Here is a 22,084-nt window from a genome sequence, read left to right as displayed (position 1 = left end):
AAAAATTTAAAAACAATTTGAACATAAAGTGTGGTAAAAGGAAAAATTGAACTAAAAGAGAGTTGGAGTAATAATTATAATATTAGAAAAAATAACAGTATGTGTAAAATTTGGGGGGCAATAATGTCATAAATGAGAAGTAAGTCAAATTCAATTACAGAAAAATATGAAAAATCAGGAAGTTTGATGGTAGGTATGCAAGTGTCTTTTAAACTATTTTTCATGTTTTTCTATATATTTAAAATATTTAATAGTTTTAATAGTAAAAAACATTTTATAATAAAAAACAAAAATATTGGAGATGATTAAGGTATTAGATGGAGAAGGCAATGGCACCCCACTCCAGTACTCTTGCCTGGAAAATCCCATGAACGGAGGAGCCTGGTGGGCTGCAGTCCATGGGGTCGCTAAGAGTCACACACGACTGAGCAACTTCACTTTCACTTTTCACTTTCATGCATTGGAGAAGGAAATGGCAACCCACTCCAGTGTTCTTGCCTGGAGAATCCCAGGGATGGGGGAGCCTGATGAGCTGCTGTCTATGGGGTCGCACAGAGTCGGACACGACTGAAGTGACTTAGCAGCAGCAGCAGCAAGGTATTAGATGAAAGTTTAGAGCTTTAAATACTTTTATTAGAAAATTAAAATAGAGAGAAAATAAAACAAGCATGTGACAGCAGAAGCTAATAAAAAGATGATAAATCTAAAGAATGAGAAAAATAAAGATAAGATCAGAAATCAAAAAAATAGAGAACAAAAATCAGTATCAAAGATGAACAAAGCAAAGTGTTCTTTGCAAAGGTTAGTAAGCTAGCAAGACTCTGATAACACTGAACAAGATTAGTCAGAAAAGAGGTAAATGTTTAAATAAAATACAGAATGAAAAGGAGAAATGTCTATGGAGAAAAGTGATTTTAAAATTTATGAACAAACATTATAATGCATATTAAATCTGTGAGAAAGTGGATTGACTTCTATAAAAGGTGCAGTGTTAATGTTAAACTGCTGCTGCTGCTGCTAAGTGGCTTCAGTTGTGTCTGACTCTGTGTGACACCATAGACAGCAGCCCACCAGGCTCCCTCATCCCTAGGATTCTCCAGGCAAGAACACTGGAGTGGGTGGCCATTTCCTTCTCCAATGCATGAAAGTGAAAAGTGAAAGTGAAGTTGCTCAGTTGTGTCTGACTCTTCGCGACCCCATGGACTGCAGCCCACCAGGCTCCTCCACCCATGGGATTTTCCAGGCAAGAGTACTGGAGTGGGGTGTCGTTGCTTCTCCGAATGTTAAACTAGACACTAGGAAAAGGAAAACTGAGTAGACTCCAAAAATTAAAAGATGTTCAACTGGCAATAAAATGCTTCCTTTCACATGGCTCAGTCAGTAAAGAATTTGCCTGCAACTGGGAGACCCAGGTTCAATCCTTGGGTCAGGAAGATCCCCTGGAGAAGAAAATGGCAATCCACTCCAGTATTCTTGCCTGGAGAGTTCCATGGACAGAGGAGCCTGGCGGGCTGCAGTCCATGGTGTTGCAAAGAGTCGGACACAACTGAGTGACTAACACTTTTCACACTTTCAATGAAAACCTTAGGAGAAGGATCGGGAACCCAGAAAAGGAATAAACTGACAATGGATCAGGAGAGATATTTCCACAGGAGAAAATCTGAGTGTCTAATAAGCGACTGTAGTGGAGAAACTCAACTTCAAGATACTACTTGTCACACATCAGATTGACTACAATTAGGAAATTGGAAAATAGAGTCTAGTGTTTCTAATAAGGATGATCTCTTCTCATGTGTACAAGACCCTATTCCTGCTCTCTTGATCCAGGATGTGTCCAAGGAAATCTGTGTCTTTTCTCTCTCTTTTTATTATTTTATCTCTTTAAAAGAAATTTTGGGATGCGTCATGCAGCATGTGGGATCTTAGTTCCCAGAACCAGGGATGGAACCTTGTCCCTGAAGTAGAAACTTGGATCCCTAACTACTGGACCACCTCTTTTTATTATTTTAGACTGCATATAACACAATGAGAAAGTACACACATTGTGAACATACTGCTTGATGAATATTCACAAAACGAACATACCCATCACCAGCACCATTGACAAATAAAAAATGCTTCTAACATGCCAGCAGGCCTCCTGATGCCTCTCCCTGTCATTACTCCTCTTCTCTCCAAAGAAGCCACCATCTTGATGTCTAATACCATGGATTAATTTTTCATATTTAAAAATATAAAACAAAACACCAATACAGTATACTAATGCATATATATGGAATTTAGAAAGATGGTAACGATAACCCTGTATGCGAGACAGCAAAAGAGACACAGATGTATAGAACAGTCTTTTGGACTCTGTGGGAGAGGGAGAGGTGGGATGATTTGGGGGATTGTCATGGAAACATGTATAATATCATATAAGAAATGAATCGCCAGTCCAGGTTCGATACAGGATCCTTGAGGCTGGTACACTGAGATGACCCAGATGGATGGTACGGGGAGGGAGGTGGGAGGGGGTTTCAGGATGGGGAACACGTGTATACCCGTGGTGGATTCATGTTGATGTGTGGCAGAACCAGTATAATATTGTAAAGTAATTAGCCTCCAATTAAAATAAATAAATTTAAATAAAAAAAAAAACAAATAGAATCATAGTACCTCCTCTTTGCCTTTTTGTCTAAGCTTATGTTTTTGAGATTCATCCATATTCTTGCAAGTTGTATTAATTTGTTCATCTTTGCAAAAATTCCAGTGACTGGACATTCCACAGTTAATCCATTCTTCTATTTATGGACATCGGTTTTCCCTCCCAGGTTTTGGCTGTTACAAATAGTGTTGTCTGGTCATACGTACAGTTGGTCTTCCTTATTAGTGGATTTTGAATTTGTGAGTTTGTCTGCTTACAGAAATTTACTTGTAGCCCCCAAATCAATATAAATCAGAGTTCTCCCTGTTATTCAAGGACATGCCCAGAGTGGCTAAAAGTTTGAGTCACTTGATGTGCATGATTCCAGCTGAGGCTGAACAAGACAGTGCCCTGCTTTCTGGTTACAGTTGCCATGCTGTTGAGACATCCCCTTTTTGCTGACTTTTTAGTGCCATGTTTTTCACATCTTTGTGCTTTTTCTTGGTGATTTTGCTGTTCAGATGGCTCCCTCCCCAGCATAGTGATGAAGGGCTGTCTGATGGACCTAAAGGCAGGAAAACTGTAATGTGCCTTACGGAGGGCATATGTGTTGGTGAGCTTTGCTCAGGCATGAGTTATAGTGCTCTGTATGGGACTAGTGTTAATGAATCAACACTATATTTGAAACAGGAACACACATAAAACAAGATTGCAAGTGTGCTCAGTTGCGTCTGATTCTTTGTGATTATGGACTGTAGCCCACCAGGCTCCTTTTGTGCCTGGGATTCTCCAGGCAAGAATACTGGAGTGGGTTGCTGTGCCCTCTTCTGGGGGATCTTCCTGACCCAGCAATTGAACCCATATCTCCTGTGTCTCCTGCATTGCAGGCAGATTCTTTACCCACTGAGCCACCTGGAAGCCCATGATAATGTTGTAACCAAAGGCTGACAGGAAGCTAGCCCTGCATTTCCTCTGAGAGCAGTGGTTCAGCATCTGCCAATTTAGTGCTCATAGTGACTGTAGAAATGACTACTGTGAATTAACACAAGTCCTAAATATATACTCGTAAAAGGTACGTATTCCTAAGAGTTGTGGTGCTGGGTCCTGTGATCGACATGCTTTCATCATTAGTACATCTGTCAGCGAGATTTCAAAGGCACTGCGTTCATGCGCCCTCCCACCAGCAGTATAGGGGAGGACCAGTCATCTCTGGGGTCCCAGGTGTCATGTGCGCATGAGTGCTCTCAGTCAGGCCTGATTCTCTCAGTTGGGTCTCGCTCTGTAGTTTAGTGTGGACTTTCCTGATGACTGATGTTGTTGTACATCTTTTCATAAAGGACTCATTGGCCATTTAGATCCCCTCTTTTATGAAATATCTTTTCCAGTCTTTGGCCAAAATTGGGTTGTCTGTCTCTTTCTTGTTTTGTGGGAGTCCTGTTTATAGTCAGAGAGCAGTTTTTTGTTGGTTGTATGTATTACAAATAACTTCTTCCACTTTGTGGCTTATCATTTCATTCTCTCAATGGCTTTGTTTTTTGATGAATGTAAGTTCTTAATATTTATAGTCAAATTTCTTACTTGTTTTCTTTATAGCTAGTAGTTTTTATATCCAGTTTGAGAGATCTTTGCTTACTGCAAAGTCATAAAGATATTATCCTATTCAGATACACCTCAGAGACATTGTAGGCTTACTGTCATGGTCTAGAACCAAACCTGCACTATCTCTGAGAGAGTCCTTATTTAAAAAAAAAAACAAAAATGCTAGGAATAAAACCACTATATGACCCAGCAATCCCATTGCTAGGCATATACCCTGAGGAAACCAAAATTGAAAAAGACACATGTACCCCAATGTTAACTGCAGCTCTATTTACAATGGCTAGAACGTGGAAGCAACCTAAATGTGCATTGACAGGTGAATGGGTAAAGAAGCTGTCATGTATATATATGCACAGTGGAATACTACTCAGCTGTAAAAAGGAACACATTTGAGTCAGTTCTGATGAGGTAGATGAAACTAGAGCCTATCGTACAGAGTGAAGTAAGTCAGAAAGAGAAATATAAATATCATAATCTAATGCATATATGGAATCTAGAAAGATGGTACTGATGAAGTTATTTGCAGGGCAGCAATGGAGAAACAGACCTAGAGGACAGATTATCGGACACAGTGGGATTTGGGGAGGGAGAGGGTGAGATCTATGGAGAGAGTATAGGAACTTACAACGCCTTACGTAAAATAGATAGCCAATGGGAATTTACTGTTGAGGGAACTCAAACAGGGGCTCTGTATCAACCCAGAGGGGTGGGATTGGGAGGGGAGATGGGAGGGAGGTTTAGGAGGGAGGGGACATGGGTGTATCTATGGCTTATTCTTGTTGATGTTTGACAGAAAACAACAAAATTCTGTAAAGCAATTGTCCTTGAATTAAAAATAAATAGATTTTTTTTAAAAAAAAAGAAAAGATAATGGTGCTGATAGACTTGCTTGACGCAGGGTTGCCATAAACCTTCGATTTGCAAAAAAAAAAGCACACTATCTGTGAAGTAAAATAAAATGAAGCATAGTAAAGCAAGATATGCCTGAATTATTTTCTAGAAGTTTTATTCCTTTTTCACATTTTGATCTGTAATCCACCTGAAATTGATGTTTGCTTAGTGTGGGCCAATAATCATGAATTAGATTTTTTTCCCTATGATGTGTGCATGCTAAGTTGCTTCAGTTGTGTCCACTTCTTTGTGACACTATGGACTGTAGCCCACCAGACTCCTCTGTCTTTGGGATTCTCTAGGCAAGAATACTGGAGTGTGTTGTTGTGCCCTCCTCTGGGGGGTCTTCCCAACTCAGGAATTGAACCCAGGTCTCTTAACGTCTCCTGCATTCATAGGCAGGTTCTTTACCACTAGCACAACCTGGGAGAAACACAAGCTGGAATCAAGACTGCTGGGAGAAATATCAATAACCACAGATATGCAGATGACACCACCCTTATGGCAGAAAGTGAAGAGGAGCTAAAAAGCCTCTTGATGAAAGTGAAAGAGGAGAGTGAAAAAGTTGGCTTAAAGCTCAACATTCAGAAAACGAAGATCATGGCATCTGGTCCCATCACTTCATGGGAAATAGATTGCGAAACAGTAGAAATAGTGTCAGACTTTATTTTGTTGGGCTCCAAAATCACTGCAGATGGTGACTGCAGCCATGAAATTAAAAGACGGTTACTCCTTGGAAGAAAAGTTATGACCAACCTAGATAGCATATTCAAAAGCAGAGACATTACTTTGCCAACTAAGGTCCGCCTAGTCAAGGCTATGGTTTTTCCTGTGGTCATGTATGGATGTGAGAGTCGGACTGTGAAGAAGGCTGAGCACCGAAGAATTGATGCGTTTGAACTGTGGTATTGGGGAAGACTCTTGAGGGTCCCTTGGACTGCAAGGAGATCCAACCAGTCCATTCTAAAGGAGATCAGTCCTGGGATTTCTTTGGAAGGAATGATGCTAAAGCTGAAGCTCCAGTACTTTGGCCACCTCATGCGAAGAATTGACTCATTGGAAAAGACTCTGATGTTGGGAGAGATTGGGGGCAGGAGGGGAAGGGGACGACCCAGGATGAGATGGCTGGATGGCATCACGGACTCAATGGACGTGAGTCTGGGTGAACTCCGGGAGATGGTGATTGACAGGGAGGCCTGGCATGCTGCGATTCATGGGGTCGCAAAGAGTCGGACACGACTGAGCGACTGAACTGAACTGAACAACCTGGGAAGCCCATTCGTATAGTGATGTTAATCCAGTTGACATGAGTATATTGAACAGGCTGTCCTTTACCCATTACACTGTATTTCTTATGCCCTCGTGACATATTTCCGTTCTTTTGTCTGCAACCTGTTTGTATCCTTATATCTAATGATGTATGTGTCTTATAAGCAACATGGAATTGGATTTTGATTTTTTTTTATTCTAGTCTAAAATCTTTGACTTTTAAATACTGCATCTATCTATTTATATTTAATGTAATTCCTAATATATTAGGGATGAATAGTTCAATGTTGCCATCTTCCCTATCTATATCACATTCATTCCTATCTTTATTGCTTTCATTAAACCAATACTTTAGTATATTTTAATTTTAAAGCTGTCACATATTGGCTCATTAGTTATATGTTCTTTAAATCTCTCTGCTTTATGATTACCATAAGGAGTTCAATATGAATCCATGAGTTTTTAAAATTTGATACATTGAGCACTGTACTACTTTCTGGAAACTCAAGGACCTGAAACTATTTTCATGCCTTTCATTCCCGCTTTGTCATGTATTTTAAGTCTTCATATATTTTAGATCACCAGAGAAATTATTGCTTTTTTTTATATTACTGTCACTTAAATTTAGCCACATATTTACTCTTCCATTGTTTTCATTCCTTAATGCGTGTCCTTGGGCTTTCTCGGAGGCTCAGTGATAAAGAATCACGGGCTAATGCAGAAGTTGTGGGTTCAGTCCCTGGATTGGGAAGATTCCTTGGAGAAGAAAATGGCAACCGACTCCAGCATTCTTGCCTGGAAAATCCCACGGGTAGAGGAGCCTGGCAGACTATAGTCCATGGGGTCACAAAAGATCTGGACGTGACTTGGCAACTAAATAACAACAATAATGCATGTCCTTGCTTCCAGCTGGGATCATTTTCTTTATTGTGCATATACTGCAAGGAATTCTTTCCATTTTTATTTATTTGATGATACCTTTTTAAACTTTTATATTTGAGTGAAATTAAAATAATCGTATAATTTATAGTATGTTACCTTTTCCCCACTGTTTTTAAGATGTTGCTTTGTTACCTCCTGGCATACATACACCATTTCTGTCACGCATGTTATCGCTTCCTTGAAGTGAATGTCTTTTTTCCCCTCCACCTGTTTTTAAGAGATCTGATCTGTCTTTGTTGTTCAGCAGTTTCACTAAGATGAACCTGGGTGTGTTTTTAAGTTTGCTTGTCCCTTCTTTGAGATTGTATCTGAATGTGTAGTTTGATGACCCTTGTCAATTACCTGAAAATTCTCATCAATTGCTCTTCTAATATATAGCTTCTGTCTCATTTTTCCTTACTTACTTTTGGATACATCATTTATAGTTACAGGCTTTAAAATAATGATGATCCATATATATAGGAAGATAAGAGGACATGGTGGATAATTTCAGAAGAGAACTGAAATGTAAAAAAAAAAAAAAAGTCAACAGAAATTATAGAACTGATAAAATAACCAAATAGAACACAAGAAATTTGAAAAGCAGATTAGACACAGTGGAAGGAAGGATTAATAAATGGAAGATAGTTGTATAGAAAGTGTTCAGTCTGAAGCTGAATGGATGATGAAAAATATGTTTTCATTTAAAATTTGGGGCTTTTGGCTTTCCATTAAAATCAAAATTTTTGTGGACATTGAGTCTACACTCCTCATAGCTTTATCTGGTCTGAGCTGATGAAAGGGCTCCCTGTAAAGGGATATGTCCTTCCTATTAGCAAGAGTACACATCTCTCTTACTACATTCTGTTACTGAGGCAGGCTGACTGTTATTATGGTTTATATTACCCTTGCACTGCTTCACTCATTTATGTTACCTGGATGAACATGGGTCGGTAAGGGGAAAAGGTCGGGGAGGGACAAGCTAGGCAGATGAAGTTCAGTTCAGTTCAGTTCAGTCGCTCAGTCATGTCTGACTCTTTGCGACCCCATGAATCGCAGCACGCCAGGCCTCCTTGTCCATCACCAACTCCCGGAGTCCACCCAGACCCATGTCCATTGAGTAGGTGATGCCATCCAGGCATCTCATCCTCTGTCATCCCCTTCTCCTCCTGCCCCCAATCCTTCCCAGCATTAGGGTCTTTTCCAATGAGTCAACTCTTTGCATGAGGTGGCCAAAGTATTGGAGTTTCAGCTTCAACATCAGTCCGTCCAATGAACACCCAGGACTGATCTCCTTTAGGATGGATTGGCTGAATCTTCTTATAGTCCAAGGCAGATGAAGTAGCAGATGAAAAGTACTTGCCCTGAGGGAGCTGGGCAAGTCTAGGGACTCAGATGAAGGCAGCAAGACAAGAGGACAAACGTGAGTAGGGTTGTTGTATTGAACCACTGAGTCTTGAAAAGTATTTAGGATCTTGGATATCCTTACAGACCAAGTAGCTAAGAAGGACTATACTTATTTCACTGTTACTTGATGGTATACGAATTTGGCCCCTCTGAATCTTCTGGTTGAAATAATTCATCATTATGTAAAAGTAAGTTGTTCACTCTAACTTTTTAGCCAGGTGGAAAAGCTATTGGTTTGGTATGATGAAACAGCACTGAATTAATCTTTATGCCTTTGTTTCTTCTCTGCCTTATAGCTGCAAGTGTCCGCTGCTTGGAAAAGTGTGGGAAGCTGACTTGGAAGCTTGTCGGTTGCTTATCCAGAGCTTGCAGCTCCAGGAGGCCAGGGGCAGCCTGTTTGCAGATGAGAGACAGACGGATGACTTAGGGGGAGGTACTTATACAATGGCTCTGGCCAGCCCCCCGAGGTCCCATCCTGAAGAGGAAAGGAAGACCCCTTTGCAAGCCTTTGAAGAGTGGACGGTGCACCTGACCCCCTCTCCTCACAGTGCTAGCAGTGAACAGAAAGAGGTCTGTCCATCCTCATAGGATTAAGGATTCTTACTCTGAGGGGGGCTTTGGGACCACACTCCAAATGAGAGCAGTAAATCCTGGGTGGGCTTCCCACTGAACCACCCAAACTCTTTAAAGTTTTAACAACTCCTAACATGATTTCAAAATGGTGTAGAAATTTTACAGAAGTTGTTTAATATATAGGAGAATGAAAAAAAAATTTCGGTATATTTAGGTCTATTTTTATTCTAATTTCATGGCTCTAGTCAGAATATATAAACTAATATATAATTACTGTATATATATAGCCCACAGTCTACATATCATATATCACATGTAGCTGTTGTCTGTATACATATTATATATGTTATCTATATTTAATTCTATATTTAGAATACATATCCTACAATATTTATTCATTAGAATCAAACAAATATATATATATATATTCCATTAACTGTTTTTGCCAAAGCAAGATCATAATGAATGTTAGAATTTGCTCTTTTCATTTAAAAAACCTAAGATATGGCCTGTGATATATGCATTAAAAATTAAAGTGTAGATTTATTCATTGTTTTACCCCAGGGCTGACCTAGATTCACAGAGATCTGAGTAGCCCACCCCTCCCCTCCCTGCTTCATCTCTCCTTTCTCTCCCTTCTCCTCGCTCACTTTCCCTTCTAGCCTTAATAAGACCCTTTCAACAGAAGGGCTCTAGGAATTTCTTTCCAGTTTCGGTGCCATGACAGGAGGCTTCAGAGCACTTTTCTGGCCAGATTCCCAGGTGTTCTGAATATTAGAAGGAAATAAAACCTTGGTGAAGCTGGAGGAGGGGCCTCCCAGGTGGTGTAGTAGTAAAGAATCCGCCTGCCAGTGCAGGAGATACAAGAGACATGGGTTTGATCCCTGGGTGGGGAGGATCCTCCAGAGGAGGAAATGGCAATCCACTCCAGTGTTCTTGCCTGGAAAATTCCATGGGCAAAGGAGCCTGGCAAGCTGCAGTCCATGGGGTTACAAAGAGTTGGACACGACTGAGTGACTGAGAACGCACACCCAGATCTGGAGGAACGTGTCATTCCACGTCCATGTCTCACAGTTGACATTAGGTGTGCCACTGGGTCTTTGCCACTGCTCACCAGGGAACATGTCCATGTGGGTACCCCGCCCCTGTCCTGGCTGCAGGACCCTGGTCGTTAAGAGCACACACCCTCTGATGACCTGTGCTTACAGTCAACACCTTCTGGACTTGCCTGGATAACTGATACTCGATCATATATTCTCATTGAGCAACCTTATGAGAAAGCAAGCCACTGTCATTCTCTGGAATCCTGCTGGCCTCACACAAGGAGCCTCTCCACCGAGCTGTGGATGATCTCAACTCCTTTGTTAGCTGAGGCCCTGCAGGTGGAATCCCCTGAAAAGCCTGGCTGCCTCGCTTTTGGTTAGCATTGTTGAAAACCTGTGGCCTGTCTCAGTGGACCAGCTTCGAAGAATATTCTGATGCAAGGGGCATGCTGCCTGGTCATCTCCAGTTCTGTGTCCTTCATGTTCCATGTACTGTCCCTGCATTGCTTTCTGGGGTTTAGTCCGAGAGGAAGGTGGGCATCTTTGGAACGCTTGAGCTTCCTTTCAGGAAAGGACAAAATTATAGAAACATAAAACTGAACAGTTGTTGCCGGGTACTGGTGCCGAGGGGTGGGGATGAGGGGTTGGTGGGGGTCGGGGGAAGGGCACCGGTCACAAACAGAAACATGAAAGCGCTGGGGCTGGGGCGGCAGTGAGACAACTACTCTGTGTCTTGAGTGTAGTAGCGGCTATGCAGCTGTGTGCGTGCGCACATGCTAAGTCACGTCGATCGTGTCTGGTTCTTTGCAATGCTATGGGCTGTCGCCCTCCAGGCTCCTCTGGCCATGGGATTCTCCAGGCAAGCATACTGGAGTGGGTTTTCACGCCCTCCTCCAGGGGATCTTCCCAACATAGGGATTGAACTGCGTCTCTTCCATCTCCTGCACTGGTAGGCAGGTTCTTTACCACTTGCCTCACCTGGGACGTCTCTGCATAACTGAGTGCCTATGTCTAAGTTTATAATTTTACACCAAAATTTTTACTGCATGTAATGTTACAAAAGTGACTGTAATTTAAAAAATAATATCTCCCTATATTAAAAGTGAGGCTCTCGCTGTTCGATTTGGTTGAGTTTGTCTCAAGGCTATTGGAAGGCAGTACAGCAGATGAGCAGAGCCGAGGCCGCTGGGCTGAATACAGACTGCGTTTCCTCATCCGTTAAAAAACAAAACAAAAAATGAGGACAATGAAAAATATCTCGTGAAAGAAGGTTGTGAAGATTTAAATAAAACAATGCATCTAAGCGTGAGTGACACATACACGGTGGAAGCAGTGTAGTTGCTGAGTCGTGTCCGACTCTTTGCAACCCCGTGGACTGCAGCCCACCAGGCTCCTCTGTCTGTGGGATTCTCCAGGCAAGAATGCTGGAGTGGGTAGCCTTCTCCAGGGGACCTTCCTGACCCAGGGATTGAAAACCTGTGTCTCCTGCATTGCAGGCAGATTCTTTACCATCTGAGCCAGCAGGGAAGCCTTGACACGTGGTACAGGCTTAACTCATAGTTGTGTGTGTGTGTGTATCACTGTTTATGGCAGTCACCACAATCTCTAAGACCTTTTTAAAATAGTATACCCTGCTTCTTTTATTGACAGAAAAGAGAGCAATGAATCCGTGGAAGATATTCAAGTAAGAAAGGTTTAGTAAAGGGACAGTCTTGTTTGTATTTGGATGAAGGCTTCTAAGCTACTGAAAGTTGGAACAATAACCAAGGGTCTCATTCAGAGGAAGGTGCTTTTTTTCCTGCCTTGGTATCCAGGGACTCACTGGATTCTGGCTCCTCGTGTATTTATCCTGAGGCCATGGTGTCTGTTTGCTTGGCAGCACTGAGTTGCTTTTGCTGTGGAACTCCCTGCTGGGTCTGGCCACCCCACACTGGCTTCTCTCTTGAAACCTGGTGCCCTGAAGGCAGTCAATTACTTTCTAACCTAAATCTTCCATGAAAAATTGCTGACTTCTTCTGGAGGTCCACAGGGAGATGGATTTTCAAAGCCTTCCCTGTGCTTATCTGCCCCACGTGGGCACGTGCATTTCGGTTGCACCGGTTCTCACAAGTACTTTGTCATTAATTAGATTTTGCTGTGTTTAGGGTCCCACCGGGCTTCTCGGCACCATTTCCCCCATTTTACAACTGGGCCCATTAAGGCATAGTAATTTGCTCTGGGCTTTGTTACCTAGGAAGCTGGCCACAGGGCGAAGGGCCAGTTTTTACTTGCGCTTCCTCGATGGTAAGAGCCCTCTTCTTTTTCAGCTTCATTACAGCTCTCCTGCAAGTGTTGCCTCAGCCTCTGGAAACAATCAGCTGCTGTTGGCCCTGCTTTATAGACATTACAGAAATTGCATGGGGGCCAGACAGAAGCTGGGGAAATCAGTGAGCCAGCTTCCTCCACTCTGAAGTTGCTCTTTTGTACTTGCTGTTCTGGCCATTATACCTGCGTAATTCTCTTTCCTGTCTGCAGCCTGTCCTGCTGGGGTGCTTTCTGTTTTTACTACAAAGTGGGCTTCCCTCCTGCGAGTTCCCCTGGACAGCATCACTCTCCCTGCCTTTTGCCTCCAGCTGCTTCCTTTCCCAGCCAGGAGCTGCTCAAACAGGCTCAAAGAGGCTAAAAAAGGCCCAGCAGCTTTGAGCATCTCACACAGGATTTGAGTAGCCAGGGTGTTAAGATGTCTGCAGTAAAGGGCATTAGCAGTAAGATACAGGGTAACTTTATGCTGTTAGTTTCTGTTTTGTGATTGAAGTCTAGTTGACTTACAGTTTTCGTTATTATTGTTGTGCTTGTGGTTTAGTCTCCAAGTTGTAGCTGACTCTTTGTGACACCATGGACTGTAGCCTGCCAGGCTCCTCTGTCCATGGGATTTCCCAGGCAAGAAAACTGGAGTGGGTTGCCATGCCCTCCTCCAGGGGATCTTCCTGCCCCACAGATGGAACCCAGCAGGTCTCTTGCATTGCAGTGGATTCTTCACCATCTAACCCACCAGGGAAGCCCTTTAGTTACTATATAGGTCTCCAGAAATGATTGCCAATGTCTCCCAATTTCATTTTATTCCATTTCACATGAAAGGAAAGCTGAAGAAACCAATATGTGGTGAAGTGTGTCCTCACCATCTTAAACTGATTTATAATTCTAGAAACATCTGTGGTGGTTGAAGGGCTTATTCTCCAGTCCTGGCAGATGCAGCTTTGCTTTTCTGTCTTTCCCATCACTTCCTGGCTCCCCTGAGCTCTCAGTAGGGCAGCAGCCTCACCAGTGAAGCAAGGTAAACAGAGCAGGGCCTGAACTACATGTCCTCTTTTTTTTATTTGTATTTTTAATTGGAGGATAATTGCTTTACAATGTTGTAAAGCGTTGTATGGTTCCTGCCCTACATCGCCATGAATCAGCCATAAGTTACATACGTCTCCTCGTCTTTGAACCTCCCTCCCACCCCCCACCCCATCTCACCCCTCCATGCTGTCCCAGAGCACCTGGTTGAGCTCCCTGTGTTATGCAGCAACTTCTCACTGGCTCTGCTTTACACGTGGTGATGCAGATGTCTCAGTGCCTCTCTCTCAACTCGCCCCACCCTCTCCTGCCTCCACTGTGTCTAGTGTGTTCTCTATGTCAGTGTCTCTATTCCTGCCCTGCAAATAGCTTCAGCAGTACCATCTTTCTACATCCCATATATATGCATTAATATACAATAGTTGTCTTTCTTTTTTGACTTACTTTGTATAACCGGCTCTAGCATCCACCTCACTTAGAACAGACTCAAATGCATTCTTTTTTATGTAACAGTCCATTGTATATATGTACAACTTCTTTATCCGTTCAGTTGTTAATGGACATGCTCTTGGTAGCTCGTCTCACTTGAAATTTGTGGGACAACCCCCAGGGTAGAATGCTTACTTAATCGTTAGCTGTTTTTTCTCTTTCTGTCTAAGGCCTTTGAGGAGAAAGCAGAAAACTTGGCAATTTAGTATTTTGTGTTGCAAACCCAACCTCCCTACCTCCAAGAGGAGAGCAGTAGAAGCAATTAGGTTGCCATGAGGATTGGTAATTGATTGATTGATTTAAAAGCCAGAGAATTGTAAAAAATGATATATGTGCATTGAAATTGTTAAGTTTATCTACTAATTTTTACTACTTATAAGACCAAGGCTTGGCACACGTTTGTACAGGTTTTCCTGACTGGGTTTTCCCATGGCTCTTCTTGCAGAAACCTCACCAATAATGCATCATCAACAAATTTCCAGTTAGTGTTTCTTTAAAGAGGCCTGGAAATTTCTAGAACACTTACAAAACTGTCCTCAGTCCCTCCCTGCTTAAATATTATTGAGTTTTCCCAAGGTTTGCAACATGGTTTAGATGGAGACAGGAACTCCTCTTCTTTCCCACTAATATTTCATTGCTTTACATAGTATTTATTTAAATTATGTCATTAGAATTTTAAGTATGGCTGGCACCGAAAAGTTTAGAAGAAACTCCGTCAGTAGGATGGGAAGTTGGCAGGCTGACCGGCACCACCCTGGCCCTGGCCTTGGGCCCTGGCTTCAGGGGAGGGCGCCGAGCCCCAGACACCTGTCAGGTGGGAGGAGGGGGCTTCTAGGCCACCATTTAACTGGTTCCTGCCGCTTCTCAAGTTAATTGATGTTATCGGCCTGCCAGCCTCCTGCCCAAGGAGAGGAAGTGGATGCCTCTGATCTGCCTGCTCTCCCTGCTTTTGGAAAATTACGGAACCACTCTCTTCGCTCCAGGGCCTAACTGTGGCGCCTCTTCTACTAATTAAAAATAGTTCTGTGCTTCTGAGGAAAACTACCTCGGGGCCTTCGGAGCCTCCTTCACCTTGGAAATTCCTTGTCACTGACTGATGAACACTTGAGGGGTTGAGAGAGGCCGGTCACAGGCTGGGTGGTGAGGACGGTTACGCTTGTACACAGTTTCCTTTGAGAAACTGAGAGATTTTGAATCCAGGCTTTTACATCTCTGCAAAGTGTACTTACTAATGCTCTGTTCAAATCAGTGATTCTAGTCGTCTCATAGTTGCATAACCCACAGAAAAACATTTAGAAATTCAAAACAATTTTAATCTAAGATGGACACAAATGGAAGCTGGCATTTGAGTCTGAACTCCTTGTTGTTCAGTACTTCTTAGCGACAGGCGGCTGGCAGGGCTTCCCAGGTGACGCAGTTGGTAAAGAACCCACCTGCCAATGCAGGAGACACAGGCTTGATTCCCTGGTTGGGAAGATCCCCTGGAGAAGGAAATGGCAACCCACTCCAGTATTCTTACCTGGGAAATCCCGTGGACAGCGGAGCCTGGAAGGTTACAGTCCATGGGGTCCCAAAGGGTTGGACATGACCAAGCACGCACATACACGCACACACACGCAGGACACATCCCCTGAAAGGCAATCCCCCCACAGGTGTTCTGTCTTCATTTTCTCACGCAGAAGGACCTTAGAGGTTATGCTGCCATCACCAGAATCTGGTCTTGTGTTAAACAGATTGTTTAGGTATTCACTGATGCTATCAATCTCATTTACAAATAGATTTTTCCTCCAAAGTTTCCAGTACAGTTTGGCCTTATGCAACATTGGTGTGCCAAAGGAAGCAGACCAGAGTAGGAAATAGGGCTTTCTAAAGCTTGCCTTTCATGGGAACTAGAAACCACAGGCCAATGAACATACATGAATTACCAGGCCACTTCTTCTTTCAGCCATATCTTTTGTTCTATTAATGGTTCTATTTGGAACTCATTTCTTAGTGTCTTCTTTGAAATAAGCATGCAGATTTGTCATTTCGTTGCTTTAGTTGCTAAGTCGTGTCCGACTCTTTGCGACCCCGTGGACTATAGCCCACCAGGCTCCTCTGTCCATGGGATTCTCCAGGCAAGAATACTGGAGTGGGTTGCCATTTCCTTCTCCAGGGGATATTCCCCCGACTCAGTGTGCAGATACTTGAAGACAATTAATTGACAATTCAGCTCTTTCTGACCTGCTGCTGCTGCTGCTGCTAAGTTGCTTCATTCGTGTCCGACTCTGTGCGACCCCATAGACGGCAGCCCACCAGGCTCCCCCGTCCCTGGGATTCTCCAGGCAAGAATACTGGAGTGGGTTTCCATTTCCTTCTCCAATGCATGAAAGTGAAAAGTGAAAGTGAAGTCACTCAGTCGTGTCCGACTCTTAGTGACTCCATGGACTGCAGCCTACCAGGCTCCTCCATCCATGGGTTTTTCCAGGCAAGAGTCCTGGAGTGGGGTGCCATTGCCTTCTCCATTGTTCTGACCTAAAGACAGACATCTAAATATTTCAGATGCTTTCCTTACCACCAACAATATCTGGATGCTTTTAAAAGAAATACCCACTTGCTCAGGGTGTAACCATATAGTCTGTATATTTGGGCGAATACATGTGTCTTATGGAGTAGTAACGATGTACCGTTAGTGACACACCATGAGCCTCTCTGCTTGTTGGCATTACATAACAACTGCAGAACTCAGCATTTATGTGAAAACACGAATACTTACAAAATCGATTTCAAATAGATTGTGAAAGATATCCTTTGTGGTATTGGACAGCAGTTTGAGGTAAATATTCTTTACGTGAACAATAGAAAAAGGAAAACCATATAGCATTTCTGGAATGTATTTGCCAAGCTTGTATTTTGGAAAACAGCCCAAAGGAACATATTTAAGGCTGTGATTTTAATACTGAACTAAGGAAATGCTTTAATGCATCAGCTAAGCTCATGGATGGTGGTAATCACATCTGGTTTACCTCAAGCTATAGGAGAGGGGATGAAACTTAAGAACGGAACAAACATCATGAGGCTCAAGATCCATCTTGGTTTGTAAGGATGCATGTGTGCAGTGCAGGATTTTTAATTGATTCTGAAACATAAGTACTGCTGTGGCTCAGCAGTCCATAAATGCAGGTACTCTGTTACCTGTCCTTTCTTTGTGATGTAGCCTGTGACTTTCACCGCAGGAATTAGATATTTTTATGGGTAGGCCTCTATTGCTGTTGCCTTATTACGTGCCAAGGAAAGTAGGGATCTGAGTAGGCTGGTAGGGCAGAGAGGGGGCTGTCCAAGTCAGAGGCCTTCCCTGTTAGCACAGGTCCTGGCCACGAACTGTGGGAAATATTGATGGCTAATTTTTTCTTTTTTTTTAAATTGAAGTATAGCTGATTTAAAATGTTTCAGTTAATAGGTAACACTACTGTGTGTAAAACAGATGGCTAGTGGGAAGATGCTGAATAACACAGGGAGCTCAGGTCAGTGCTCTGTGATGACCTAAAGGGGTGGGATAGGGGTGCATGGGAAGGAGGCTCAAGAGGGAGGGGATATACGTATACATATGTATAATTCATGTTTTTATATAGCAGAAACTAACATAACATTGTAAAACAATTATAGGCCAATTTTAAAAAGCAATTCCATTATATACATATGTTTTTTCAGATTCTTTTCCATTATAAATTATGACAAGATATTGAATATGGTCCCCTGTGCTATACATTAGGTCCTTATTGTGCATCTTATATATAGTAGTGTATATATGTTAATCCCAAAGTGAAAGTAAAAGTGACTCAGTCCTGTCTGACTGTTTGCGACCCCATGGTCTATACAGTCCATGGGATTCTCCAGGCCAGAATACTAGAGTGGGTAGCCTTTCCCTTCTCCAGGGGATCTTCCCAACTCAGGGATTGAACCCAGGTCTCTCCCATTGCAGGCGGATTCTTTACCAGCTGAGCCACAAGGGAAGCCGTGTTAATCCGAAACGCCTCATTTATTCCTTTCTCTTTCCCCTTTTGTAACCATAAGTCTGTTCTCTATGTCTGTGAGTCTGTTTTGTGCAGAAGTTCATTGGCATCTTCTTTTAGATTCCAGATATAAGTGATGCCATAAGGTATTTGTTTTTGGCTTACTTCACTTGGTATGATAATCTCTAGGTCCATCCATGTTTCTGCAAATGGCATTACGTCATTCTTTTTTGTGGCTGAGTAGTGCCCCATTACATATGTAATGGAATATATATATGTACTCACGTCTTCTTTGTCCATTCATTCATACTGATGAGTTCCTTAAGCTCATCGCCCAGCATAATGTGTTTCTCACATGGGATATAGTCCTGAAGGGTATTTGTTGATTTCCTCAGCTTAATTTTTAAATCACAGCAAGGCTTCTTACCTCAGTTATCAGGTTTCTCTTGTCCTGCTACTTGTTATCATTTCAGACATCATACTGCCTTGCCCTTTAGAACTACTTTTGTCAGCGTTTTAAAACATCAGCTATTTCAATGTTCTTTATCCAGTGACTTAACCCAAGGTGGAGCCGGTCTGCTCAAGTCTGCAGCAGGTCACTGCTGATGAATAACATTTCTGAAAGCATATGCTCTGTTAGGTGTGGCAGTCTTGCATAAGGAAAGTTGGCAGCTACAGCAGTACTTACCTAACTAACAATGTAACCTAAACAGTTTCTATTCCAAATACATTTTTATTCAGGAAATAATGTGTGTGTGTGTGTGTGTGTGTGTGTGTGTGTGTGTGTGTGATACATATGATTCTCTCATCACTTTAGATGTAGCCAGATGAGATGTTACCAGATACTTGTTCTTATCAAAGCAATTATTGTTATAATATAATTTAATCCTTACTCTTTTTTTTAAGTACTTTTTATGAAGACCATTTTGAAAGTCTTTATTGAATTTGTTACGATATTGTTTCTGTTTTATGTTTTGGCTTTTGGCTATGAGGCATGTGGGATCTTAGGTTCCCAAAAAGGGGTTGAACCTGCACCCGCTGCCTTGGAAGGCAAAGTCTTAACCACTAGACCTCCAGGGAAGTCCCCCCTTCCCTTTCAATATGAGCTCTAGTTTTAAAACTTTAAATATTTATATCTTCCAAATTTCATAGGCAAGGACATAGTCTTCTTTATGGGAAAATCACTAAGTAATAAAGTCCTTGGAGAGCCTGACCACGGAGTCTGTGAGTGTGGTTTTCAGCAGTGTGTGGGGTGCAGGCATCAGCTCAGGCTAGCAGCTGAATGCATTTTTGGATCCAAGTATAAACCTTTCTAGATAAATGTTTTTAGAAAGTCATTTTAATGAGAAAATCCTGCCCAACAAAGGAAATCCTTCTTTCTGTTTTAAATCATGCTTCTCCAGTTTAGTGAGTAGGACAGAAATTTGACATCAGCCCTAATTCAACACAGCTGGAAATTTCTGCCTGAACACTCAAGTCTAGGGGTTTTGATCATAAGGTGAGTTACGCAAATTCTCTTTGAAATATTGCCTGACCAAGTTAGGGCTACTGAATCAGACATGTGTGGAAGGACAGGAGGGAAGATTTAGGGCTCTTCTCGAGGCTGATAAAAGGCAAGCGTGTGTGGAAGGGCGGGGACAGACACACAAGACCCGCTTGCTGCCCTAGAGGCAGGAGATCATCCCAGGCGAGCTGCTCTTGGCTGCATCCAGGGGAGGGACTGAGTCTAGAGACATCTCACACACTTGGTGGTGAGAGGCGGCCTTGGCCACGGCAGGCTGAGAAACCGCATGGCTTCCTCAAGACCTGCCAAAAAAGAAGTCTCCATTCCTTGCTTCAACAAATGTGTCCTGAGCATCTTTTGAGAGCTAGGCAAGTTGCATTGGAATTCCAGGGATGGCAGGACCCCATTCTACCCCCATCTAGTTGGAGAGATAGGCAGGTGCATACATGTGAGAGAAGTTCTGTCCAGGTACAGGAGGAACACCCTAGCCTGGAGTTGAGTGGTAAGAGATTCAGCGATTCAGGAGCATGCCTGGAGAAGTGGGGTCTGCAGGGCTTCTAAGAGGAGAGAGGGCATCCGCCAGGCAGAGAAGGGAAAAGCTCAGTAAGAGGCCCTATTCCTGCTATAGCTTTTTTCATTCCGGCCTGTGGTGAAAATCGGTACTCCTAGGGCTAAATGATGGAATAAATGTGTAGAAAGAAAAAAAATAATAATTTGAATGGCTGAAAAGACTGCCTGATGGGACAAATTACTAGAGAGTTTTCAAAGCCACTTTGAAATGCCAAACAACCTGTACTTTATCTGTTCAGAATTGCAAATACTACAGAGCTCCATTTCAGCCAGGAATACCAATGATTTTGTAGTAGGGGCTATTTTAATTTTCAAGTATCAGTCATATAGTCATGTAACATTTTTTGGGCCACTTTTAATTTAATAACTAAGTGGGAGCAAATGTTACCAATTTCACACTGAGAGGAGCCCAGTGCATGAAGAACTACTGAATGTGGTTCAGAAAATGTTCACTGGGAATCTGGCAAGTAGATGGGAAAGATGGGCAGTTAAGGCTCTCAAATCCCAGAGGGGTAGTGGTAAAGAATGCGGGTTCCATCCCTAGGTCAGCAAGTCCCTTGGAGTAGGAAATGGAAACCCACTCCAGTATTCATGCCTGGAAAATTCTATGGAGAGAGGAGCCTGGCCAGCTACAGTCCATGGGGTCACAAAGAATCAGACATGACTGAGCAACTGAACACGCAGATACATGTTCTTATTCAGAAAGGAAAACTGGCCATCCTTCCCATGTGACTCACCTGCTGTCCTCTGCCTCCAGCCTTGGGTTTCATGGCCTTGGAGACCAAAGGTCCCTCGCTCATCACTGCATCCCAGATTGTCCTGGTTGCCATCATCACCAACATCTAGGTGATGTGTATGCAAGTCATGGAGGGGGTACCTCTTTGGGTGAGGCTGAGCCCTCTGGGAAACAGAACAGATTTTGCCAAGCTTTGAGGGAGGAAGGAAGAGAAGAGACAGCTTCTGGTGCTGTTTGCTTCTCTGATTCTTTCTGTCATCCCTTGTAGCCCCCTCAATCCTGCCATGGGTCAGCCCTGCACAAATCCCTTTCTGTGTCCCTCACCCCACCTCCTTGCATCATGGTTAAGTCCAGATCCAGAGGAAAGAGCTGGCTAGATGTGGGAAGACCTCTGTCTTGGACCCCAACCCACCACTTTCTCTTTGTGTGACCTTCAGCAAGTCACAAGACTCTTAGAGATGATTCTGATGTGTGTATAAGGAGGAACTGAATTAGATGAGACTTAAGTTCCTAAGCCCACCAGCTCCAATTCTCTCTGCTTAGGCATGAAGATACTTGGGGAAGCACTTGTGACATTCTTAGCAGCCCTGACTGTGGTGGCCCTTTGTACACGCTTGCATGTGATGTCCTGGGAAACAGGCAAGAGTGAAAATGAGGGACTCCACTTTCTTGCAGGTACATCCCAAGCTGGGGCCTCAGGAGCAGTGTACTGCTTAAAGAATGCACTTGTTTTGGGTTAAAGAGAAATGCCAGCATTGCCAAAGAGCTGTTGAAAGACAACTGCTTTGAAAAAATGTTCCCTTTCTGTTAAGACTAACAAGCAAACAAAAGCCCTTCTATGGCTCCTATTTCCTTTACCTTTTTATTTGACTTTTTTTTATCAGATGATAATCGCTATATAATATTGTGTTGGTTTCTGCCATACATGAATGTGAATCAGCCACAGTAAGGAAGCAGAGAAGGCGATGGCACCCCACTCCAGTACTCTTGCCTGGAAAATCCCATGGATGGAGGAGCCTGGTGGGCTGCAGTCCATGGTGTCGTGAAGAGTCAGACGCGACTGAGCGACTTCACTTTCACTTTTCACTTTCATGCATTGGAGAAGGAAATGGCAACCCACTCCAGTATTCTTGCCTGGAGGATCCC

At 42.9% G+C, this 22,084-nt stretch overlaps 1 protein-coding gene across 1 annotated transcript in view; it reads left to right on the top strand.

The window, feature by feature from the left end:
* The window catches only part of DISC1 (DISC1 scaffold protein), a 433,412-nt gene that overhangs the window by 396,659 nt on the left and 14,669 nt on the right, over window positions 1-22,084 (top strand). Inside the window, exon 11 of the mRNA XM_052639485.1 lies at window positions 9,010-9,283. Coding sequence (XP_052495445.1) covers window positions 9,010-9,283 — 274 coding nt within the window. The remainder of the gene's footprint in view (window positions 1-9,009; window positions 9,284-22,084) is intronic.

The sequence above is a fragment of the Budorcas taxicolor genome, chromosome 5 (genome assembly GCF_023091745.1).
Source record: "Budorcas taxicolor isolate Tak-1 chromosome 5, Takin1.1, whole genome shotgun sequence".
In the NCBI taxonomy this organism is placed as follows: Eukaryota; Metazoa; Chordata; class Mammalia; order Artiodactyla; family Bovidae; genus Budorcas; species Budorcas taxicolor.
Note: the sequence above shows the minus strand (reverse complement) of the source record. Positions and strands in the feature narration are given on the sequence as shown.